Genomic DNA, 22,418 nt, shown 5'->3' with positions numbered 1-22,418 from the left:
TGAGTAAAATACATGTCTGCACCTGCTCAAAGAAGAGTGGTTACCTACCTGGACTGTAACTGTTGTTCTTCGAGATGTGGGTGAAGAGGTGTCTTCCATGACCCGCCCTCTGTCTCCTCTGCACTGCAGTGTTACCATTTAATGTTCAGTGTGAAGGAACCGACGGGGGTTGGAGCCCTTAAACAGCCTGGGGAAGGACTAAGGGGACGTAGGACACGAGCACCACCCCTATGGTTATTGCTAGGGAAAGTTCTCTGGCTTCTGAGTGCTGAGTGCGCACACACCTGAGTGGAGTACAGGTCTACACCCATATCTTGCAGAACAACAGTTACAATACAAGAGAGTAACTGTTTTTTTCCCAGCAGCAGGTGATAGCAGGATGAAGATATTTTTCTAATATAAGAAGGGCATTGAAAACCAGGCTGGACAAGGCCCTGGGGGATAATTTACAGGGGGGTAATCCTACCCTGGGTCCCAGAGAGGGATGGAGTAGATGGGATCTGATGTGGAGTAGTTAAAAATGGGATCTGATGTGATCCACAAGGAATAGTCTGTAGGGACTCCGGCCACATGGGATTCAGTAGAAGCTTTTCATCTCTACTATCTCTGATGACTAAAAGGTGCTCACATACCATGGTCATGAGCATGGAGTTGGTGGGTGGGTGGATATGTATGGTGACAAACAGAAACAGATCAGCATACAAGGCCTCAAAGAGGGAGCCACAGGGTGAAACTGACTTACTTTTGTGATGCTGCATGTGCCATTGGGCATCAGTCGCTTCCGAGTGACATTTTCAAAGGCTGTTTGAATGGCTGCCATTAGCTCTGGGGTATCTGAAACCTGCACACATTAATAGAATCCAGTCACCCGGGGAAAGGTGCTTTGGATTCTTGAGACCTCTTATTTGAAAAGTTCTCTTGCCTCCATGGATTGCAAGAAGCCTTAAGCTACACTTACCCTTACAAGCACTACAATAGCACTTCATCTAATAATGAGGTTTTCATCCCTCTGCTGAGGGGGAGCAGAATTCGGGGGGATGGGGAGCAATGGAGCCCCAAGAGTTGCCTCCAAATCCAGAGAACAGAGCAGACAGCAAACTCTGTGCCACCTGCCATGACATCTCTCCAAGAACCGTGGCATCACAACACTAATATCACAGCATTTCTTCAAATACTAAAAACTTGCTCACAGGCGACAAAAACAACTTGGACGACTGTGTGACAGCACCATCTGGTGATTCCTCTCATGACATTATTAATATTATAGTAGCCCTGGAAGGCTACCACTTTCATCAGCATCCAATTCTGTTGGGGGCTGCACAGACTCCAACTGAGATCAGGGTATCATTATGCCAGATGCTGCACAGACCCTGACCAAGACTGGGGGGCCTGTCTTGCCAGGAGCTGCCCTGACCCCAAGTGAGACTGGGGCCCCCATTGTGTAAGGCCCTGCACAGACGCATAGTGAGATAGAGTGCCTCCCCTGAAGAGCTCACAATCTAAATAGACAAAAGGAGGTAGGGGCAACTGAGGCCCCAAGAGGGGAAGGGACTTGCCCAAGATCACCCAGCAGGTCAGTGGCTGAGCCATAAATAGACCCCAGTAGCCCTGAGTTCCAGTTGAATCAGCACGGCTAGTCATTGGACCATGCTGCCTCTCATGGAGAATTATAACAGTATCCTAAAAAATCCACCACATACAATAGTTACCTGCAAACTCTGCAGACATTCCCGTCTGAACTGGCTGTTAGTGCTGCTGGACACCACGCTGGAAATGGCACCTAGGATGACGGGCAGGGACAGCTTCAACCTCTGCTGGTTCTGGGAAGGGCCAAGAACATTTTACTGCACATTTCCATTCCCGTCGACACCCCTCCACCTGGCCACCCCGGGACGGATCAGAAAACCAAGGCAAATCCTGTGTTGGGGAAGCTTAGGGGGGCAGAATGGGATGTGGTCCTACTGGAATTAGCTCAGCACTTAGGGGGATCAGCCCGACACCTAGGAAAAGCACCCTGCCATCTAGCAGGTTTATGTCTCTTTCAGATGGTGTCACCCGCAGCAGTACAGCATCGCCTAGCACAGCCCTAGAGAACTGGGGTTGGGACTAATCCCAAGAGGACAGCACCCCCTACGGAGGGCCTGGCACAGTTCCATGGAGCATAGCATGCCCTAATGCCACACTGGGCTTAGTACTGACTCCAAAGGGAGGGCTCCCCCACCCTTCTCTCTGAAGCACAGTGCCCGCAGCAGCTCACTGACTCAGAAGGGGGAGCAGCTCCTGCTGAATCACCCACACCACTTCTTGTGGAACTTGAAGTTTTGCACAAACATTTCCAATCCAAGTCCTTACCAAATCCCACGCTGCTGAGCTGGCAAAATCACCTGAGAGCACAGTTCACAGGAGTCTGGCTGCAGGATATGTGGTGAAGCCAACTAGACCCAGTAATAAAACAATGAGAACAGAAAGAGCAGGCAAGAGCCAAACTCACCCCGATATGACAGCAGGCTCAGAGAGAATGGAGAGAGGAGTCCAGATAGAAGAGCTGACCCTCTGATCTCAGATCCATGGGTTCTGTGCTGCCTAATACACATATCAGTACAAGCTCCTACCTTCCCTCTCTTGCAGTGCTCCTGTAGCATTGCGTCAATGACAGCCTGGACTCCACGCTTCACTGCCTCCTGGCTGCACAGGAGAATCTGGTCCATATGGGATGCAATCATGCGCCGGGTCCCTGAGTCACAACAGTTCGAGGTTCGTTTACATTGGGTTTGGTTTGCTTAGGGAAGAGTCATTTTTAGGCGATGATGATCCAAGGAGTCAAAAAACAGGTCAAATCCCAAAGGCAAATCAGTTATTATTTATGTTGCATGGTTGCCCCGAGGATCCAAACAAGACCAGGTCCCCAGTGTGCCAGGTGCTGCACAGATCCTGAGTGAGAGCAGGGCCCTGTCCTTCCAGGTGATGCACAAACCCTGCAACAGCCACAGGGCTCTCTCATGTTCCCAGTAGCATAGTGCCCCATAGCACTGCACTGGGGTCTGTACAGCACCCAGCATGCTGGGGACCCCCACCTCCTTTGGAGCTGGTGCAGTGCCTGCCACACCAGGAACCCCCATCTCATCTGGAGCCAGTGCAGTGCCTGCCACGCAAGGAACCCACATCTCATCTGGAGCCAGTGCAGTGCCTGCCACGCAAGGAACCCACATCTCATCTGGAGCCAGTGCAGTGCCTGCCACGCAAGGAACTCACATCTCATCTGGAGCCGGTGCAGTGCCTGCCACGCAAGGAACCCTCATCTCGGTGGGGTCTGTGCAGCACCCAGCACGCTGGGACACTGATCTCAGTCGGGGTCTGTGCAGCTCTTGGCACAATAGGGGCCCCGATCTTGGTTGGGACTAATCATATACAACACTGCAGTTTTTGTTTCCAGCCTCTAGGGGAAGACAAGCCCAAGATTTGAGCTGGGATGTTACCCTAGAAAACAGTCAAGCGATTTTATACATACAGAAATCATAAAATGGCTTATCTTGAAACTGGTCTGAGTAGTGGAGAAAGAGGAAGAGCAACAGAGTCTGCTCCCAAGTGTCTGGATCATCTTCTTGGCTTCCACCGTCCCAGTGAAGTTTATATCTGACATCTGGGTTCACTTGATCTGGGGGGCAATGGAACATCAAGCAGCATTTTTATACAGAGACACAGCCAGTGCTGCCATCTTTGATCAGGCAAACAGCTTCATGATGTGAGTGTAGTGCTGCCAGGACGGCACTCAGCACCCACAACTTCTCACAGCTCAGATCCCACTTAGGCTGCACTGTGGTAGCAGGGCCGCCCAGAGGATTCAGGGGGCCTGGGGCAAAGCAATTTCGGGGGCCCCTTCCATAAAAAAAAGTTGCAATACTATAGAATACTATATTCTCGTGGGGGCCTCTGTGGGGCCCGGGGCAAATTGCCCCACTTGCCCCCCCCCGGGCGGCCCTGTGTGGTAGTGCCAATGGGCCAGCACCCCATTCTTCTGGGCACTGTCCAAACGTAACAAAGAGACTGTTCCCTGACTCAAAGAGCTTGCAGTCAACAGCCAAGTCTACACCCAGCCTTTCTCCTGCTATAAGCAATGCCAAGGGGTGATTTTTTTAACTGATCTAGTTATACTAGGACAGCTCCTAGTTTGGATGCAGTTATACCAGGATAAAGGTGCCTTATCCTGGTACAGCTTAGGGAATAGCTATACTGGCCGAAAGCACATTAATCCCAGTATAATTGTGTCTACACTAGGGGGATGCAACACTTTAACTACCCAGGCACAGCACAACTTGGGTGAGCAGATAAAGCCTTGATGTTAGATCATAGCCACCGGCAGAATTAAACCAAGAGACAGGAAAAGCAAAGGGAACCAGTGAAATGCTTGCAATCTGCACACTCAGCAGCACTCCCAGCTCACCAACTGCACAGCCCCTGGGGAACATTTTGCAGTGCACAGCAAATGGGGGCTAACAAGGGTGGAAGGACAGCAAGGTGGCTTTGAGGATGTTCACAGGCAGCTCCCGCCATGCATGAAGGGGCAGCATGGGGGAAAGCGCCAAGGTGCATGCTGGGAAATGTTTCAAATGGGCGACGGAGAATGGCATGGTTTGCTCAGTATTTTAGAGGAGGGGCATTCAGGAAAATCTCGCCCTCATTTAGGTACTTAAAAGAACTTTGTGATCCTGCTGCCACAGCGTGCTTCTCAGTGCCACAAAATGGCATGATGGAGAAAGAAGGGGCTCTAATAATGGCCACTGGTTATTACTGCTATTTAATAGCATGATAGTGCTACCTAGAGGCACCATTCAAGATCCTGGCCCAATCGTGCCGGTGTTTCAGAGACTCAGATTGCGGCCCCTGCCATGCCAGGCCCTGCACAGACACCCAAGAGAGAGTCCATGCCCCCAAAAGGGGGAGGGGAAACAAAGCCACCAGGAGGAAAGGGACTTGCCCAAGGTCAGCAGCAGGAGACAGACTAGAAGCCAGGAGTCCTGACTCCCATTCCTGTGCCTGCCTGTCTAGGCCCCCCACTTCACTCCACAGCCCTGCCCCGAGGGTATGTCTGCCACAAAAAAAGCCAGTCTCGGAGCCCGGGTCAACTGACTCGAGCTTGAGGCAAGGGGCCAAAACTAGTGTAGACCAGGGGTTCTCAAACTTCATTGCACCATGACTCTCTTCTGATAACAAAGTTACTACATGACCCCAGGTGGGGGCAGAGCCCAAGCCCCGCCGCCCCGAGTGGGGGAAGAGGAGGCCAGAGCCCGAGACTCGCTGCCCAGGGCGGGGGTGGAGCTCAGGCTTCAGCTTCTGCCGGGGTTCCAGCAAGTTTAATGCTGGCCCTGGTGACCCCATTAAAATGGAGTCAGGACCCACTTTGGGGTCCCGACCCACAGTTTGAGAACCGCTGGTGTAGACAATTGGGCTCGGGTTGGAGCCCAGGCTCTGAGACCCACCCCCATTGCCAGGTTTCACAGCCTGATCTCCAGCCCAAGCCTGAACACCTGCATTGCTATATTTAGCCCCGTAGTGTGAGCCCCGCAAGACCCACTCAGTTGACCCGGGCTCTGAGACTTGGTGCCGCAGGGTTTTTTTGCGGTGTAGACGTACCTTCCCTCCCTTCTCTGTCTTTACCACTGGCCACCCTGCCAAATTGACACAACAGGATTGGAGTGAGGAGGGTCAGATTTTGCCACAAAATCACCAGTTCAAGTTTGAGTGCATCCTTTGTGACAAGTCAGTGGATTTTCAGATGCCTGCGCTGTTGGCAACAGACAAATTCTGATTTGTCTTGAGATCTGAGCCAACCAATATGGGAAGCTCTAACTATGCATCTGTGCAGCACCCAGCACAATGGAGGCTCAATCTCAGTTGGGATCTGTGCAGCACCCAGGACAACAGGGCCCCGATCTCGGCTGGGGACTGTAGAGCACTCAGCACGGTGGGGCCCCGATCTTGGTTAGGGATCTTTAGATTCTGAGAAGGCTGTGAGCTCTACACAATTGCCTTTGAGAATGACAGCACCTTCTTCCTGCCCTGGATCTGAGTCCAGTGTTGCACTATAGCTGTACTTCTCCCATTCTGCTAAGTTCGATGGGTTATTGAAGAACAAAGATGATTTCCCCTTTGCATAGAATGATATGGGCAAACCCGCGGGGTCGTAGAAAAATATGTATTGCTGGCTAAGGAAGAAACCACTGTGAGACTTAAAGGCAAAGAAATCTGAGTGCAACCAACACCTTTCCCTCTCCTGCAGTTATGCCGGAGGCTCGCCCTTGTAAACACATGATCTTTCAGTCCTAGTGTTCTTACATGCGACAAGGTACAGCAATTTCCAGGAGCAGTGTGATTTTGGAGACCTGCTGGCTCTTTACATTATGGTGGATGTTAAGGCCCAAAGGACCATTCTTACATCCTTATCTGGCCTGCTCCACAGCACATGAGAGTTTCACCCAGCACACTTTCTCTGTGGCAGCTTTTTCAGGGTGGCCTAACCCTGAAGGGTGCTGGAGCCACACCTCAGTGCCTCTGAGGATCAATGAGAGCCCCACAAGAGCTGAAATTGACTCCTCTGTTTGTTGTGACCAGTGAAAATTGCAATAGGATGAGATGGCTCGTGAGCCTATCTGAGAGGAAGAACACTGCAGTGGAGAGGGTGCTAAAATGAGACTCGGGAAACCCAGGTTCAAGTCCTTGCCCTGCCACAGATGCACTGGGTGACCCTGACAAGTCACTTAGCCTCTCTGTGCCTTAGTTCTCCAGCTGTACCAGGGAAATAATAGCACTGCCCTGCCTCCTGGGGGATTGGGAGGATAAGTACAGTAAAGAGTACCAGGTGCTCAGACACTACAGTGGTGGGGGCCAGATAAGCATTTTGGACAAATACAAAGGCCCGATGCTCAGCACACAATTGTGGGCTAAACTGCTCTCTGCTATGGTGGCTCCTGATGAAGTGACTCCTGTGTTTCGAGCATCCCTCTCAGGTGCAATTCACCTCTGTGCAGCAGGCCCATGGCCCCCTGAAGCCCTGGTCAGCCCCATATGGAAATATTTTTTCTGGTAAAGGATATGGAGACAGCAGCAATCTTAGCAGGCTGATTGGGATACAGCTTCAGGCAGGGGCACAGCGCGGCAGCTGGCGTGACTTCCAGCTCCCCGGTGAAGCCAGTTTCAGCCACTTCATGGGGAATCAGGAGGTTGACAGCCCTGCCCAGCACAGGGTGGATTTTGTCACAAAGGAAGTTTGCGCCACGGGACACCAAGCTCTCCACAACCCTATGTGGGACAGAAATAAACAAAAGGAAATAAGAACAAAGGCATTGCTGCAACAGATCAGATCGATGACCCATCTACTCTGGTATCTGGTCTCTAGCCCTCACCAGACCAGGAGCAATGATCTAGCTGTTACTACTTATTTTACACTAGCACCTGTAGTGCCAAGTGCTGTGCAGGTTCCTATACCAAGACATCCCATCACATTGGATCCCGCACAGATCCTGACCGAGATTGGCAGGTTCTGTATAGCACCTGGCATAATAGGGCCTATATATCAGGTGGGATCTGTGCACTGCCCAGCAGAACTGGCTCCCAATCTAAGTTGGGGTGTGTACAGCACCCGGCACAAGGGGAGGCCCCAATCTTAGGCAGGGTCTGTGCAGCACCTGGCACAAGTGGGGGGGCCCGATCTCATTTGGGCCTCTGGAGTGATCCTGTAACACAAATAGCTGCCATCTGACCTACATCCTCTCTCAGGAAGATGGAATGCGACAGAAAGACTCCTCCTGTCCCTGCAGGCAGAACAGTGCACACTCCTTAAAAGGCACTTGCCCTATAACGTGACTCCAACCTGGCTGCTTTCACAGGATGCAGTGCTCCACTACAGTCCCTGCAGGCAGGGAGGCAACTGCTTCCCATACCCACACAGTTTGTGCAGAGCTCTGGATTGGGCACAGACAGGTCTGGGGCTCTGAGTATAAAAACACTTACACCCATGAGCCCTTAGATGTTAGTGGGCCTCACATGGGTAAAGTTAAACATGTGCAGGAAGAGCTGTCCGCAGGAAGCTATTCACAATCATAACAACAACTTTATTGAACACATAAGCCAATGAACAATGCAACAGATCCTATTATTCATACAGCCCACTAGGTGGCAAACGTTATGTACAGTATGTACCAACTAGACATTAGCACTTGGTTGAAAAATTTTGATGGAATCGTTTTCTGTCAAAACATGCAGTTTAGCTGAAATCAAAATGTTTTGTGGCAAATTTTCAATTATTTTTTTGGGGATTCTCGTTTTGTTCCAACAACAAAATATTTCATTTTTAATACAGTAAAAATGTGTAATTTTGACTTTGTCATTTGGATTAATTTTGTTCCACTATTGTATTAAAATATTAAATATATTAAATTAATATTTTAAAATAATAAAAAAGTCTAAATGAAATGAATCAAAGCAATAAAGTCAAAATGACATACCTTACAGAATGAAACATTCTGACATCATAAAATGAAGCAATTTGACATGATCCAAACAGAACTTGCTGATGGTCCTGAATCAGAAGTTTTCTTTCATGGGAAGTTATAACATTTCGGCTTCTCATTTGGATTTGGAATGAGTTCCCCCCCAAGAAATGTCAGCATTTCCCGTGGAACAGAAATTCTGGCTTCTGACCAGGTCTCTTCCTGTGCGCACACACATATACATATTTCTTTTTATACACAACTCCTGTAACATACATAAGTGTTTATAGGATGGGGCCCCAGCTGTCAGCAAAGCACTTAAGCTAGTACTTAACTGTAAATCTGTGCCTAAATCCCATAGACCGCAATAGGATTTAGGATTTACGCATATATTTAATAAGTATTTTGCTGAATTGGGGCCTCAGAAGGGAGTGCATTACCTTAGAAGCTGGCTAGATGGCGCTAGAGCATAGTGGGTGTAGAATAAACAACGGTTACTAACCTTCTGTAACTGTCGTTCTTCGAGAGGTATTGCACATGTCCATTCCACTGTAGGTGTGCGTGTGCCAAAGCACAGTCGCCAGAAATTTTTTCTCGCAGTAGGACCCATTGGGGCAGCTCAAGCACCCCCTATAGTGCCAGTATAAAGCACCCAGATGACCCCACTCCCCTTCAGTTACTTCTTTCCAGAAAACTCTGAGGTAGTAGAGTGGTAGGAGGGCAGGTCATGGAATGGACATGTGCAACATATCTCAAAGAACAACAGTTACAGAAGGTTAGTAACCGTTTTTCCTTCTTCCAGTGACTTCACATATGTATTCCACTCTAGGTGACCCCCAAGCAGTTGAATAGGTGGAGGGATCCGAGTTCATCAACACTCTGACTGCAGAACAGCTCGACCAAATTTGGGATAATCTCTGGACTGTTGAGTGACGGTGTAATGGAAGGAGAATGTGTGCACCAATAACCAGGTCGCTGCTTTACTAATGTCCTTAATAGGGATCTGCGCTAGAAATGCTGCTGAGGATGCTTGCGACCTTGTGGAATGAGCAGTCAGGTTAGCTGGTGGCAAAACACCTGCTTGATCGTAACAAGTACACCTCTACCCCGATATAACGCGACCCGATATAACACAAATTCGGATATAATGCGGTAAAGCAGTGCTCCGGGGGGAGGGAGGGGCTGCGCACTCCGGTGGATCAAAGCAAGTTCGATATAATGCGGTTTCACCTATACACGGTAAGATTTTTTGGCTCCCAAGGACAGTGTTATATCGAGGTAGAGGTGTACAACTACATGAAGTGATACTGTACATGACAAAATTATCTGTGAAGAGATTGGGAGACCCTTCACCCTGTCAGCTACAGTTACGAACAGTTAGGTGGACTTTCAGAATGGTTTAATCCTGTCTATGTAGAAAGCTAGGGCTCGTCTAACATCCAATGAATGAAGGTGTTGTTCATTCCTATTTGCATATGGCTTTGGGTAAAAGACAGATAGGTAGATTGCTATGAATTGCAAAAACACTTTTGGGAGGAAACTGGGGTGAAGACATAAATGCACCTTATCTTTAAAGAAGACTGTGTATGGAAGCTCTGATATGAGGGCATGGAGCTCCGAGACCCTTCTGGCCAATGTGATAGCCACTAAAAAAACTACTTTCCAGGCGAGGTATAATAAGGAGCACGTTGCCAAAGGCTCAAATGGTGGTCCCATAAGCTTTGAATAGACTAAAGTTCAGGTCTCAGGGAGGAATGGGCTCTCTTACTTGAGAGTATAATCTTTCTATGCCTTTGAAGAATCGGATATACATGTTATTGCAAAAAAGGACCGGTTATCCACCCAAGGGTGGAAAGTGATATTACTGCAAGGTGAACCTTGATAGAGGATTGCTAAGTTTTCTTGTTTCAGGTGCAATCGGTATTCAAGTATTTCTTGTAAGGATGACTGCGTGGGTGAGACTCCGCGTTGGAACGCCCAGAGAGAAAACCACTTCCACGTTGAAAGGTAAGTAGCCCTGGTGGAGGGGTTTCTATTACAGAACCTGACAAACTTGCTCTGAGCAAGTCTGCTCTCTGGGATTTAGGCATGGAGCTTCCAAGCTGTTAGTTGAAGGGAGCTCAGATTTGGGTGGAGCAGCCAACCGTAGTCCTGAGAGATCAGGTCCGGGTGTAAAAGAAGCAGGATTGGAGTTGACATTGAGAGGCCTACGAGAACCAGTGTTGGCAAGGACTTGCTGGGGCTATCAGAACAAGAAGAGCCTGGTCCCATTTGATCTTTAGCAGTACTCTGTGCACAAGAGGGATAGGGGGGGAAAGTGTAGTAAAGATGTCCCATGCATGGTAGCAGAAAGGCATCCATGATAGAACCCGGTCTGTGGCCTGGGAGGGAGCAGAATTGGTGATACTTCCTGTTGTACCTAGTTGCAAATAGGTCTATCTGGGGAGTCCCCCAATGCCAGAAAACATCTCTCGCCACATCCGGGCGAAGGGACCACTCGTGGTGACTGGAAAAAGACCTGCTGAGGTGATCTGCCAGCTTGTTTTGTGTTCCTGGAAGGTAATAGGCCTCGAGGTTGATTGAGTGGGCTATGCAAAACTCCCCATAGCTGAGTCGCTTCTTGACAAAGAAGGGAAGAGCGAGCTCCTCCTTGCCTGTTGAGATAAAACATGGTTACAGTGTTGTCCGTGAGAACAAACAAGTTTCTGCCCATAATGTGGGGCAGGAAGGCCTGACATGCTAGGCGAACCACTCTGAGTTCCCTGACATTGATGTGGACTGAAAGTTCCTATGGATATCAAAGGCCTTGAGTTCTGAGGGGCCCCAGGTGAGCTCCCCACCCTAGTGCTGATGCCTCTAAGGCCTGGTCTACACTAGGCTTTTATGTCGACTTTAGCGCTGTTATATCGAATTAACCCTGCACCCGTCCACACCAGGAAGCCATTTAGTTCGACATAAAGCTCTCTTTAAATCGATTTCTGTAATCCTCCCCAACGAGAGGATTAGCGCTAAATTCGACATGGCCATATCGAATTAGGCTAGGTGTGGATGGAAATCGACGGTAATAGCTCCGGGAGCTATCCCACAGTGCACCACTCTGTTGACGCTCTGGACAGCAGTCCGAGCTCGGATGCTCTGACCAGCCACACCCCCGGGAAAATTTGAATTTATTTTCATTTTCCTGTCTGGGCAGTTTGAATCTCAGTTCCTCTTTGGACATCGAGGTGAGCTCAGCAGCAGTGGCAACGATGCAGAGCTCTCCAGCAGAGATGGCCGTGCAATCTAATAGAAAGAGGGCCCCAGCATGGACTGATCGGGAAGTCTTGGATCTCATCGCAGTGTGGGGCGATGAGTCCGTGCTTTCAGAGCTGCGCTCCAAAAGAAGGAATGCTAAGATCTACGAGAAGATCTCCAAAGCCATGGCAGAGAGAGGCTACAGCCGGGATGCAACGCAGTGCCGCGTGAAAATCAAGGAGCTGAGACAAGGCTACCAGAAGACCAAAGAGGCAAACGGACGCTCCGGATCCCAGCCCCACAGATCCCGTTTCTACGAGGCACTGCATTCCATCCTTGCTGCGGCCGCCACCACTACCCCACCACTGACCGTGGACTCTGAGGATGGGATATTGTCCACGGCCGGTTCCTCAGCGGACGGGGAAGAGGAGGAAGGAGATGAGGAGGACGAGGCAGTCGACAGCGCTTACCAAGCTGATTTTCCCGACAGCCAGGAGCTCTTCATCACCGTTACAGAGATCCCCTACCAACCCTCCCCAGCATGTAACCTGGACACAGATTCAGGCGAAGGATCAAGCGGTAAGTGCTTTAAACATATTAACCTTTATTTTTTACAAAACTTGAATATTAATACTAACAACAATCTGTGAATCATGATTTCTTCCCCCTGGGCGCTTAAGTAATCAGTAACAACTATTTAAAAACAAAAATCAAATAGTGTCCGGTTCTGCATGATTGTGCTGCCCAAGCTGCTCCACTCTTTAGTGCCTGCTACTGCAGCTATATTAGAATCCTGTCTATATGTCCGGGGATAGAGCAGTAGTCCTCCACGGACATCTCCACAAAGCTCTGCTGCAGGTAATGGGATAGCCTGTTCATCAGGTTCCTGGGGAGAGCGGCTTTACTTGGTCCTCCGAAGTAGGAGACGTTCCCGCGGCAGGAGACAAGCAGGTACTCCGGTATCATTGCCTTGCATAGCATGGCGGCATAGGGCCCCGGTCTCTGCAGGCTTTCTCGAAGCATCCGTTGGATCTCGGTGTCCGGGATGTTCATGAGAGTTATGTCGCTCATGATGACCTGCTTTGAATTAGGTAGGGGACTGTTAGTATTGGGACTGCTTGCAACAAGTTCCTTTACAGAACTGTGACCGCTGGTTTACAGCCACGCGGTGGGGGCGGGAGAGGGGCAGCATACAGGGATCTTTCCCTGGCTCATCCGCGAGGGGGTGGGACAGGGCCAGAGTTCCTGCTTGGCCGATTGCTGGCAGCACAGACTGGCAGTGCTTTCAATGTGAAAGGAGGCCAGTGGTACTCCTACAGTTTTAAGCAGCCACAAGTCTACGGCTTACCATGTTTGCCTGCTACAGAGAGTACCGTGTCCTGCCCCGCTTCCCAGATCGGCAGTGCAAAAGCCCAGGCACTGAAGGCGAGGTTCGAAAATTCGACCTTGTCCGGAGTGCGCATGTGATAGGTGTGGTTCATGGTCTTGTTCACAGAGAAAAACTATGTTCTTGATTCACAACCACATTTATCTTTCGGAGGAATTCACTGCCTTTTCCTCATTCCCACAGCCACATCTGCAACTGTCTCCTAACCCAGCTTGGCATCACACTCCCAGAGGCTAGCGCACATTAGGCGGAGAAAGAAGAAGACGCGAGAGGACATGTTCTCAGAACTAATGGGCTGCTCCTGAGCCCAGGCAGCACAGCAGAACTAGTGGAGGGAGAATTTGTCACAAATGCACCGGACACACATGGAACGTGAGGAGAGGTGGCGGGCAGGAAGACCAGCAGGCGACTCAAACGCTGCTTGGACTTCTGAGGGAGCAAACGGACACGCTCCGGCGCCTTGTTGATGTTCTGCAGGAACGGAGGCAGGAGGACAGAGCCCCGCTGCAGTCTATCAGGAACCGCAGTCCCCCGCCACCAAGTCCCATACCCCCCTCTCCCAAAGTCCAAAGAAGGAGGGGTGGCAGAGTCCGTGAAAACTCTCACTCCACCCCTGCAGACTGCTCAAGCACCAGAAGGCTGTCATTCCCCAAAATTTGAAAAGTCCTTTCCTGCCCGCCTCACCCAAGCCCCCGTCCGACTTTCACCCCCCAGTTTCCTGTCTGGTTGTTAATAAAAAATATGTTTCTGTTCATTACTGTTTCAGTCAGGTTACTTTGTGGCGGGGGAGGGCAGTTACAGATCTTATGCTGCAGTCCTTATCCTGGATCACAGAGCCACGCAGCAGGGGATCTGTAACCCTCCTCCCCCAGGCAGAAACTCACATAGCTGACACATACACGCAGTTCTGCCCAGGAGTGATGGCAGGCTCCGTTGAAACAACCAGTGCACCACTGCGGAGCCTGTCATTCCTGGAGTTTAGAAGCATCATTTGCATCAGAACACTAAACCCGCCCCCCGCCACTGTCTGCGTCCCCGGTTTAAAACATTCCCGCGAAAACAGTAATAAAGACAACGGTGTTCATTGACAAAATAGAACTGATTTTATTTTTTGGGAAGGGGGTGAAGGGGGTATGTAACTGGAGGTTCAGCTTCTGTGTCCACAAACTTAACAGTCACTGGTTACCCTGCTCAGTCTGGAACCTTGCTTTCAAAGCCTCCCGGATGCACTCCACCACCATTCTGCACTTGCTCGGACGGTAGTTGAACAGTTCTTTTTCTGTGTCCAGGGCGCCAGTATAGGGCTTCATGAGCCAGGGCATTAGCGGGTAGGCTGGGTCCCCGAGGATCACTGTAGGCATCTGCACATCCACAAGAGTTGTTTTGGGGTCCGGGAAGTAAATACTTTCCTGCAGCCGTGTAAACAGACCAGAGTTCCTGAACACGCGAGCGTCATGAACCTTGCCCGGCCATCCGACGTTGATGTTGGTAAAACGTCCCCTATGGTCCACCAGTGCTTGCAGCACCATTGAAAAGTAGCCCTTTCTGTTAATGTACTGGCTGGCCTGGTGGTCCGGTCCCAGGATAGGGATGTGAGTCCCATCTATAGCCCCACCGCATTTTGGGAATCACATCGTGGCGAAACCATCTATGATGACCTGGCCGTTTCCCAGGGTCACTACCTTTGAGAGCAGTACCTTAACGATTGCGTTGGCTACTTGCATGACAACAACCCCCACGGTAGATTTGCCTACACCAAAGTGGTTCGCGACTGACCGGTAGCTGTCCGGCGTTGCAAGCTTCCAGAGGGCTATGGCCACTCGCTTCTGGACAGTCAGGGCTGCTCGCATCCGGGTGTCCTTGCGCTTCAGGGCAGGGGACAGCAACTCACAAAGTTCGAGGAAAGTCCCCTTTCGCATGCGAAAGTTTCGCAGCCACTGGGATTCGTCCCAGACCTGCAGCACTATGAGGTCCCACCAGTCCGTGCTTGTTTCCCGGGCCCAGAATCGCCATTCCACGATATCCACATGACCCATTGCCAACGTGATGTCCTGGGCGCTGGGGCTCGTGGTTTCTGACAGCTCTGTGCTACTCTCCGACTTCAGGCTCTCACGGCGGTGCCGTAGCCTCCTCGCCCGATTTCTCTGCATCTGCCTCAGGGAAAGGTGTATGATAAGCTGCGAGGTGTTGAGAACGGCCACAACTGCAGCGATGGTTGCAGTGGGATCCATGCTCGCAGTGCTGTGGCGTCCGCGCTGTCACTGATCAGAAAAGTGCGCGAACTGATTTCCCGCCGGCGCTTTCAGGCAGGGAGGTAGGGAGGTCGGTAGTGACGGACGGATGACGACAGTTACCCAAAAGCACCCTCTACACATTTTTTTACCCAGAAGGCATTGGCGGCTCGACCCATAATTCCAATGGGCAGCGGGGACTGCGGGAACTGTGGGATAGCTGCCCACAGTGCACCGCTTCCAATGTCGACGCTTGCCCCGTTAGTGTGGACTCACAAAGTCGAATTACTGTCCTTAGTGTGGACACACACGTTCGACTTTGCAATATCGATTCCACATATTCGATTTAAGTAAAATCGAACTACTCTCGTAGTGTAGACATACCCTAAGACCAAACTGTCATTGACGGTTGAGAGGTGTCAAGGCTGAATCCCCACTCTGTCACTTTGAGTACAGAAAGTGGGAGCCCGCAAGCATTTTAAAAATTAATACTTGCCACTCCAGGCTTGTATTAAATTCCCAAGGTTCCAGTTTTTCTCTGACCTTGGCTTGGTAAATGCTGCCATCACCCAAATGCAAAAAACCCCCTTGGACCGAGGAAGGCGCACTTGGAAATTTCTCCCTGTGGGGTATCCTCAAGCCCTTTCACCCCCGCACCCCTCCAGGGAAGAGCTGAGAAAGAAAACAAAGGAAATTAGCTGTTGTTACCAACTAATCAAACAACATGCACAAACCACTTAGGACACCAAAAATCCAATTCTGTTCTTAAAAAAAGGTAAATTGTATTAAAAACAAAAAGGAAGAAAATACATCTGGAACTTAGGCTTTTGCTAGATTTTAAAAGAGCAATTCCAAAAATTAAGCACCCAAAATAGCTTTCTTAGGGGTTAGCTTAAAGGTTAAAAGCAAACAAAAGCATCTGGGGTTAGCACAGAGGAGTCCACAAGCCTTAAAAAATGAACAAAAATAAACCTAATCGCATCTATTTAAACATGCCCTGTCCAATGATTTCTTCTAGGTATGGAAGATGAATTTTTATACCTGGTTCAAGCCTTACACAGCATTCCTGCTTATAGCATTGCTGCTCTGTGTCTCCTTCTCCAGAGAACAATAGACAAAGGGAAAGTTTCTTTCCCAATTTTAAAAAGTTTTTCCTTCCCATTGGCTCTTTTGGTCAGGTGCCCACTTTTTCTTTTCCTTTACCTGGGGGACTTTTTAACTCTTTACAGGTAAAGCAAGTAGAGAACAGATACCAAGAGGGATTTTACAGCTAACTGGCTGGCTGGGTGTCCATCAAAGGGAGCTCCCCCGCTCCACTTCATTTATCACATGCCCCCCAAATCACAGACGGTGCTGGCCAGCCTGGTTCAGGTCGGGTCCACACCGGCTGGGATTTCTTCCTGGAGGTTTAGGAAACAGAGTTAATAAGATACGTGCACCTCTAATTTTACTAATAATTACATGAAGAACTAAACAGTACTTTTTACATTTCAAGGACTACAATGACTTAGAATGCAGGGACATTTTTACCCGGCTGATTCTGAGAAACCTTCCCGGGAGAGTGCATCAGCCACTTTGTTAGAGGCTCCTGAAATGTGTTGTATTTTAAAATCAAAGTCTTGAAGAGCTAAACTCCACCGAAGAAGTTTTTTGTTAGTCTCTTTGACTGTGTGAAGCCACTTCAGTGCAGCATGGTCAGTCTGCAGGTGGAACCGCCGTCCCCAAATATATGGGCGTAGCTTCTCCAGAGCATACACAATGGTGTAACATTCTTTTTTCTGAGACTGACCAGTGGCTTTCCCTCTCAGAATTTTTTTTGCTGAGAAACACGACAGGATGGAATTGTTTGATCTGGTCCTTCTTGCATTAAAACTGCTCCCACACCACTCTTGGATGCATCTGTGGTTATGACGAACGGTTGGTTGACGTCCAGGGCCCTCAGTACAGGGTCAGATGTAAGGATCACCTTAAGCTGGTTAAAGGCTTTCTAACACTTCTTAGTCCATTGAATTGTATTTGGTTGTTTTTTCCTGGTCAGGTCTGTCAGTGGGGTGGCAATTTGGCTGTAGTGTGGTACAAATCATCGGTAATTCCTGACCAAGCCCAAGAAGGATTGGACCTGCTTCTTTGACTTAGGGACAGGCCAATTTTGGATAGCATTTACCGTAGCCTGTAGGGGATTGATAGTACCTTGACCCAACTGGTGTCCAAGGTACGTTACCCTGTTTAGGCCTATTTGACAGTTTTTGGCCTTAACCGTTAATCCTGCCTCCCTTATGCGCTGGAAGACAGCTTGGAGGTGTTCCAGGTATTCTGCCCATGAATCTGAGAATATAGCCACATCGTCGAGGTAGGAGACTGCAGATTCCCCAAATCCAACCAGAAGGTTATCTACCAATCTCTGGAAGGTGGCAGGTGCATTTCGCAGTCCAAAAGGGAGCACATTAAATTCATACAGCGTACATGGGTGATGAAGGCTGACCTTTCCTTGGCTGGGTCATCTAGTGGCACTTGCCAGTACCCCTTGGTTAAGTCTAAGGTGGAGATGAACTGGGCACATCCCAGTTTCTCCAATAGCTCATCTGTGTGTGGCATTGGATAGTTTTCTGGGCAAGTTACAGCATTTAGTTTACAGTAGTCCACACAAAAGCAGAGTTCCCCGTCTGGTTTGGGAACCAGAACCACTGGAGAGGCCCATGCACTCTCAGAGGGGCGGATTACACCCATCTGTAACATGTCCTTGATTTCCCTTTCTATTGCGGTTTTGGCTTGAGGAGCCATCTGGTAGGGTTGGGCTCTAATTGGGCGAGCATCACCTGTGTCAATGGAGTGGTACGCCTGTTCTGTCCATCCTGGGGTTGCTGAAAATATTGGCATGAAGCTGGTGCACAGCTCCTGGATTTGCTGTCGCTGCTTACATCCAAGGGTCATGGAAAGGCTTACCTCTTCCTCGCCACTGTTGCTTTTTCCGTCATAGTAGACTCCTTCAGGACACTCAGCGTCGTCTCTTTCCTGGGCTGTAAACTGGAGAATCTTGAATTCTCAAGAACAAAAGCGCTTTAGAGAATTAACATGGTATATTTTAGGTTTTAGGGTAGAGTCTGGGAATGCTCTGAGATAATTAACAGCTCCCAGGCGCTCTCGGATCATAAATGGCCCCTCCCACAACGCTTCCATCTTATTGGCCTGGAGCACTTTTAGGACCATGACTTGGTCACCTATTCTGAAGGAACACTTTCTGGCATATTTATCATACTAGGCCTTTTGCTCTTGTTGAGCATCCTGTAGGTTTTCTCAAGCAAGGGCTAAAGAGTCTTTGAGGATGTTTTGCAGGTTGGTTACAAAGTCCAAAATGTTAGTTCCTGGAGAAGATGTAACGCCCTCCTATTGCTGCTTCACCAACTGTAATGGCCCCTTAACTTCATGGCCATAAACGAGTTCAAAGGGTGAAAACCCCAAACTGGGATGTGGTACAGCCCTGTAGGCAAAGAGCAACTGCTGCAACACTAAGGCTAGGTCTACACTACAGCGGGGGTCCGACCTAAGATACACAACTTCAGCTACGTGAATACCGTAGCTGAAGTTGCGTATTTTAGGTCGACTTACCTGGCTGTGAGGATGGGGGAAAGTCGACCGCTGCCACGCTGCCGTCGACTCCGCTGCCGCCTCTTGCCACGGTGGATTTCCGGAGTCGACGGCAGAGCGATCAGGGATCGATTTTATCGCGTCTTCACTAGACGCGATAAGTCGATCCCAGAAAATCGATTGCCTCCCGCCGGACCCTCCGGTAAGTGTAGATGTACCCCTTAAGTCCCAATCACTGGAGTGCTCATTCACGAATTTACGGATCATGGCCCCCAAAGTCCCATTAAACTTTTCCACTAGGCCATTTGTTTGATGGTGGTCAGGGGTGGCAACCAAGTGGTTTACCCCATGAGCTTCCCAAAGATGTTTCACAGTCCCTGCCAAGAAGTTAGTTCCCAAATCTGTAAGGATGTCTGAGGGGCAACCTACCCTGGCAAAAATGTCTGTCAATGCCTGGCTCATGCTTTTAGCACTGGTGTTGCTTACAGCTACTGCTTCCGGTCATCGGGTGGCAAAATCCATGAAAGTCAGTATGTACAGCTTTCTTCTGGGTGTCTTCTTAGGGAAAGGATGCAGAATATCCACAGCTACACACTGAAATGGAACCTCAATGATGGGGAGTGGCTGGAGAGGGGCCTTGACCTGGTCTTGGGGCTTTCCCACCCTCTGGCACACCTCACAAGACCGGACATAGGTAGAAACGTCCTTGCCCATCCCCTCCCAGTGGAATGACTTCCCCAAACGGTCCTTGGTCCTGTTCACCCCAGCATGGCCACTAGGATGATCATGGGTTAAGCTCAAAAGCTTTTCCCTATACTTAGTTGGAACTACCAACTGTCTCTGAGGATGCCATTTCTCCTTGTGCCCACCAGAAAGAGTCTCCTTGTATAAGAGTTCTCCTTCTATAACAAACCTGGACCAGTTAGAAGAGCTGAGAGGCGGTGGGTCGCTCCGTGCCATTGTCCAAGCTCCCTTGAGTCTCTCATCCACTTCCTGCTCTGCCTGGAACTGTTCCCTTGATGCTGGAGACATTACTTCCTTGCTGGGTTGTGGACTTGGGCTTGGTCCCACTGGAAGTGATGCAGGTGATGGAGTTGTTTCCTTTGACTGTGAATCGCTCTCCGCTGGTGCACTAGGATGTATTTCAGGCTCCAGTTGAGCCTCTTGTGCCGGTCTAGCCGCTGCTACAGGTGCAGGCTCTGTGGCGCCCTTTGGTGCTGGCTCCCCTGACTCTGGTGGGGTTGCAAGCACGGGCTCCGGTGCCGACTGCTCCGCAGGTTCCGATCCTTGGGCTGGTTCTGGCTGGGTTCCAGGAACTGGATTTACAACTGCTGCTATAGACTCTTGTCTGGAGTCTCGTTCCACCACCTCTGGCTGGGTTCCTGTAGGAGGTTCAGGAATGGAGTTAGGTGTAGAGGCCTGTTTAGCCTGGCTGCAGGTGACCATCCCCACCCTTTTTGTTAGCCTCACATGGTTGGCTAAGTCTTCTCCCGGCAGCATGGGAAGGGGATAATCATCATAGACTGCAAAAGTCCATATTCCTGACCAGCCCTTGTACTGGATAGGCAACCTGGCTGTAGGCAAGTTAAAAGAGTTGGCCTTAAAGGGTTGCGCCGTCACTTGGGCCTCTGGGTCGATGAATTTGGGGTCTACCAGGGATTGGTGGATACCTGACACCTGTGCTCCAGTGTGTCTCCACGCAGTAATCTTCCTCCCACCCACACTCACAGTTTCCCTTCGTTCTGGGGGTATTTGCGAGACATTTGGGCCTAAAGGCTCTTGGTGGGACTCTGGGGTGATGAGTTGTAGTCGGCTGATGCTCTTGGGGCAGTTGGCCTTCACATGCCCCAGCTCATTACATTTAAAGCATCGCCCAGCTGACTGTGGGCTGGGGCGAGGTGGGTGGTTGGAGAGTGGCGTGGTGGGACGAGAGGGCATCTGGGGTCTCCCTGGCTGTGTGGAGGGCTCCTCCTTGCAAGGTGGGGCTCTGGGCTGACCCCGATGGTGGGGTGTCATCTCGGGTTGCCCCTTCTGGTATCTGCACCAACTGCTACTAGCTTTCTTCTTCTCCGCCACCTCCACCCATTTGGTTCCGATCTCCCCCACCTCTATTACAGTTTTGGACTTTCCATCTAGGATGTACCTTTCTATTTCCTCAGGAACACCCTCTAAGAACTGCTCCATTTGCATTAGGAAAGACAGATCTTCCGGAGATTTAACACTTGCTCCTGATATCCAGGCATCCTAATTTTTTACAGTGTGGTAGGCATCAGGAAAAATGCCACATCTGGTTTCCACCTTAGGGCTCTGAACTGCCGAAGGGCATGCTTGGGTGTTAGCCCCATTCTAATTCTGGCCTTTTGTTTAAAAAGGTCGTATTCATTCATGTGTTCTTTAGGCATTTCAGCTGCCACCTCTGCTAAGGGTCCACTGAGTTGCGGCCTCAGCTCTACCATATATTGATCTATAGGGGTGTTGTACCCAAGGCAAGCCCTTTCGAAATTTTCTAAGAAGGCCTCTGTATCATCGCCTACCTTGTATGTGGGGAATTTCTTGGAAAGGGAAGCAGTACCTGGAGGACTGTTAGGGTTACCTGGTGGACCCAGCTTAGCCCTTTCCAGCTCTAAGTGCCTCAGCTCTAACTCCGACTTCAAGCGCTTCGCCTGCATTTCCGCCTCCAAGCGCTTCGCCTCTCTTTCCGCTTCTGCCTCCAAGCGCTTCGCCTGTCTCCTCTCCTCCGCTTCCAACTCCAAGCGCTTCGCCTCTCTTTTGTCCTCCACTTCCAAGCACATCATTTGTAGGAAGAAATCCCCGTCTTCCACAGTCAGAACTCTGTCTTGGTTAAAGCCACTCCTCCAGCTTGGCTCCTGGATCTTGGTCGGGGGAGGGCTGACCCTTCCCTCCTGGGAAGTTCCCGGTCCCCCATCCCCTCCCTTCATTTCTGTCATGGAGCTGGATGTCTGGGCTTGATCTAGCTCTGTCTTCGCCATGGCATGCCGCTTTGGGAAGACTAGTCGCTCTAGAGTTTCCGTGCCTGACCTCAACCTCATGCACAGGCTGCCCTACTCTAGTCTAACTATTTTGTTGCCACGAAGCTAGAAAATATTTAAAAAAATATATAAACTGCTTGTTGGACTCCCTTGCTTTGTAGGCTAATCCTTTGGCGTGCCTGTTCCCCCTCAGGCAGCAAAGAAAAGAAAAGAAAAAAAAAACCCTGGCTTTCAAGCAGCCAAAAGGAAAAATGTGTCCTTTTAAAATCCTGAGGTCTGTGCTTCTGGTTCAAAATGATCCCACCACTCTGCCACCATGTGAAAACTGAATCCCCACTCTGTCACTTCGAGTACAGAAGGTGGGGGCCCGCAAGCATTTTAAAAATTAATACTTGCCACTCCAGGCTTGTATTAAACTCCCAAGGCTACAGCTTTTCTCTGACCTTGGCTTGGTAAATGCTGCCACCACCCAAATGCAAAAAACCCCCTTGGACCCAGGAAGGAG

General features: G+C 49.9%; 1 protein-coding gene across 1 annotated transcript in view; it reads right to left on the bottom strand.

Moving 5' to 3' along the window:
• CUNH11orf80 (chromosome unknown C11orf80 homolog) overlaps positions 1–22,418 on the bottom strand; it is a 69,331-nt gene that overhangs the window by 26,996 nt on the left and 19,917 nt on the right. The window contains 7 exon segments of the mRNA XM_029911198.1: positions 602–706; positions 709–841; positions 1,710–1,820; positions 2,613–2,734; positions 3,509–3,655; positions 6,046–6,193; positions 7,092–7,296. Of these exon segments, the coding sequence (XP_029767058.1) occupies positions 602–706; positions 709–841; positions 1,710–1,820; positions 2,613–2,734; positions 3,509–3,655; positions 6,046–6,193; positions 7,092–7,296 (971 nt within the window).

This window comes from Terrapene carolina, unplaced genomic scaffold, assembly GCF_002925995.2.
Source record: "Terrapene carolina triunguis isolate 2854851 unplaced genomic scaffold, T_m_triunguis-2.0 Scaffold89, whole genome shotgun sequence".
NCBI lineage: Eukaryota > Metazoa > Chordata > Testudines > Emydidae > Terrapene > Terrapene triunguis.
Note: the sequence above shows the minus strand (reverse complement) of the source record. Positions and strands in the feature narration are given on the sequence as shown.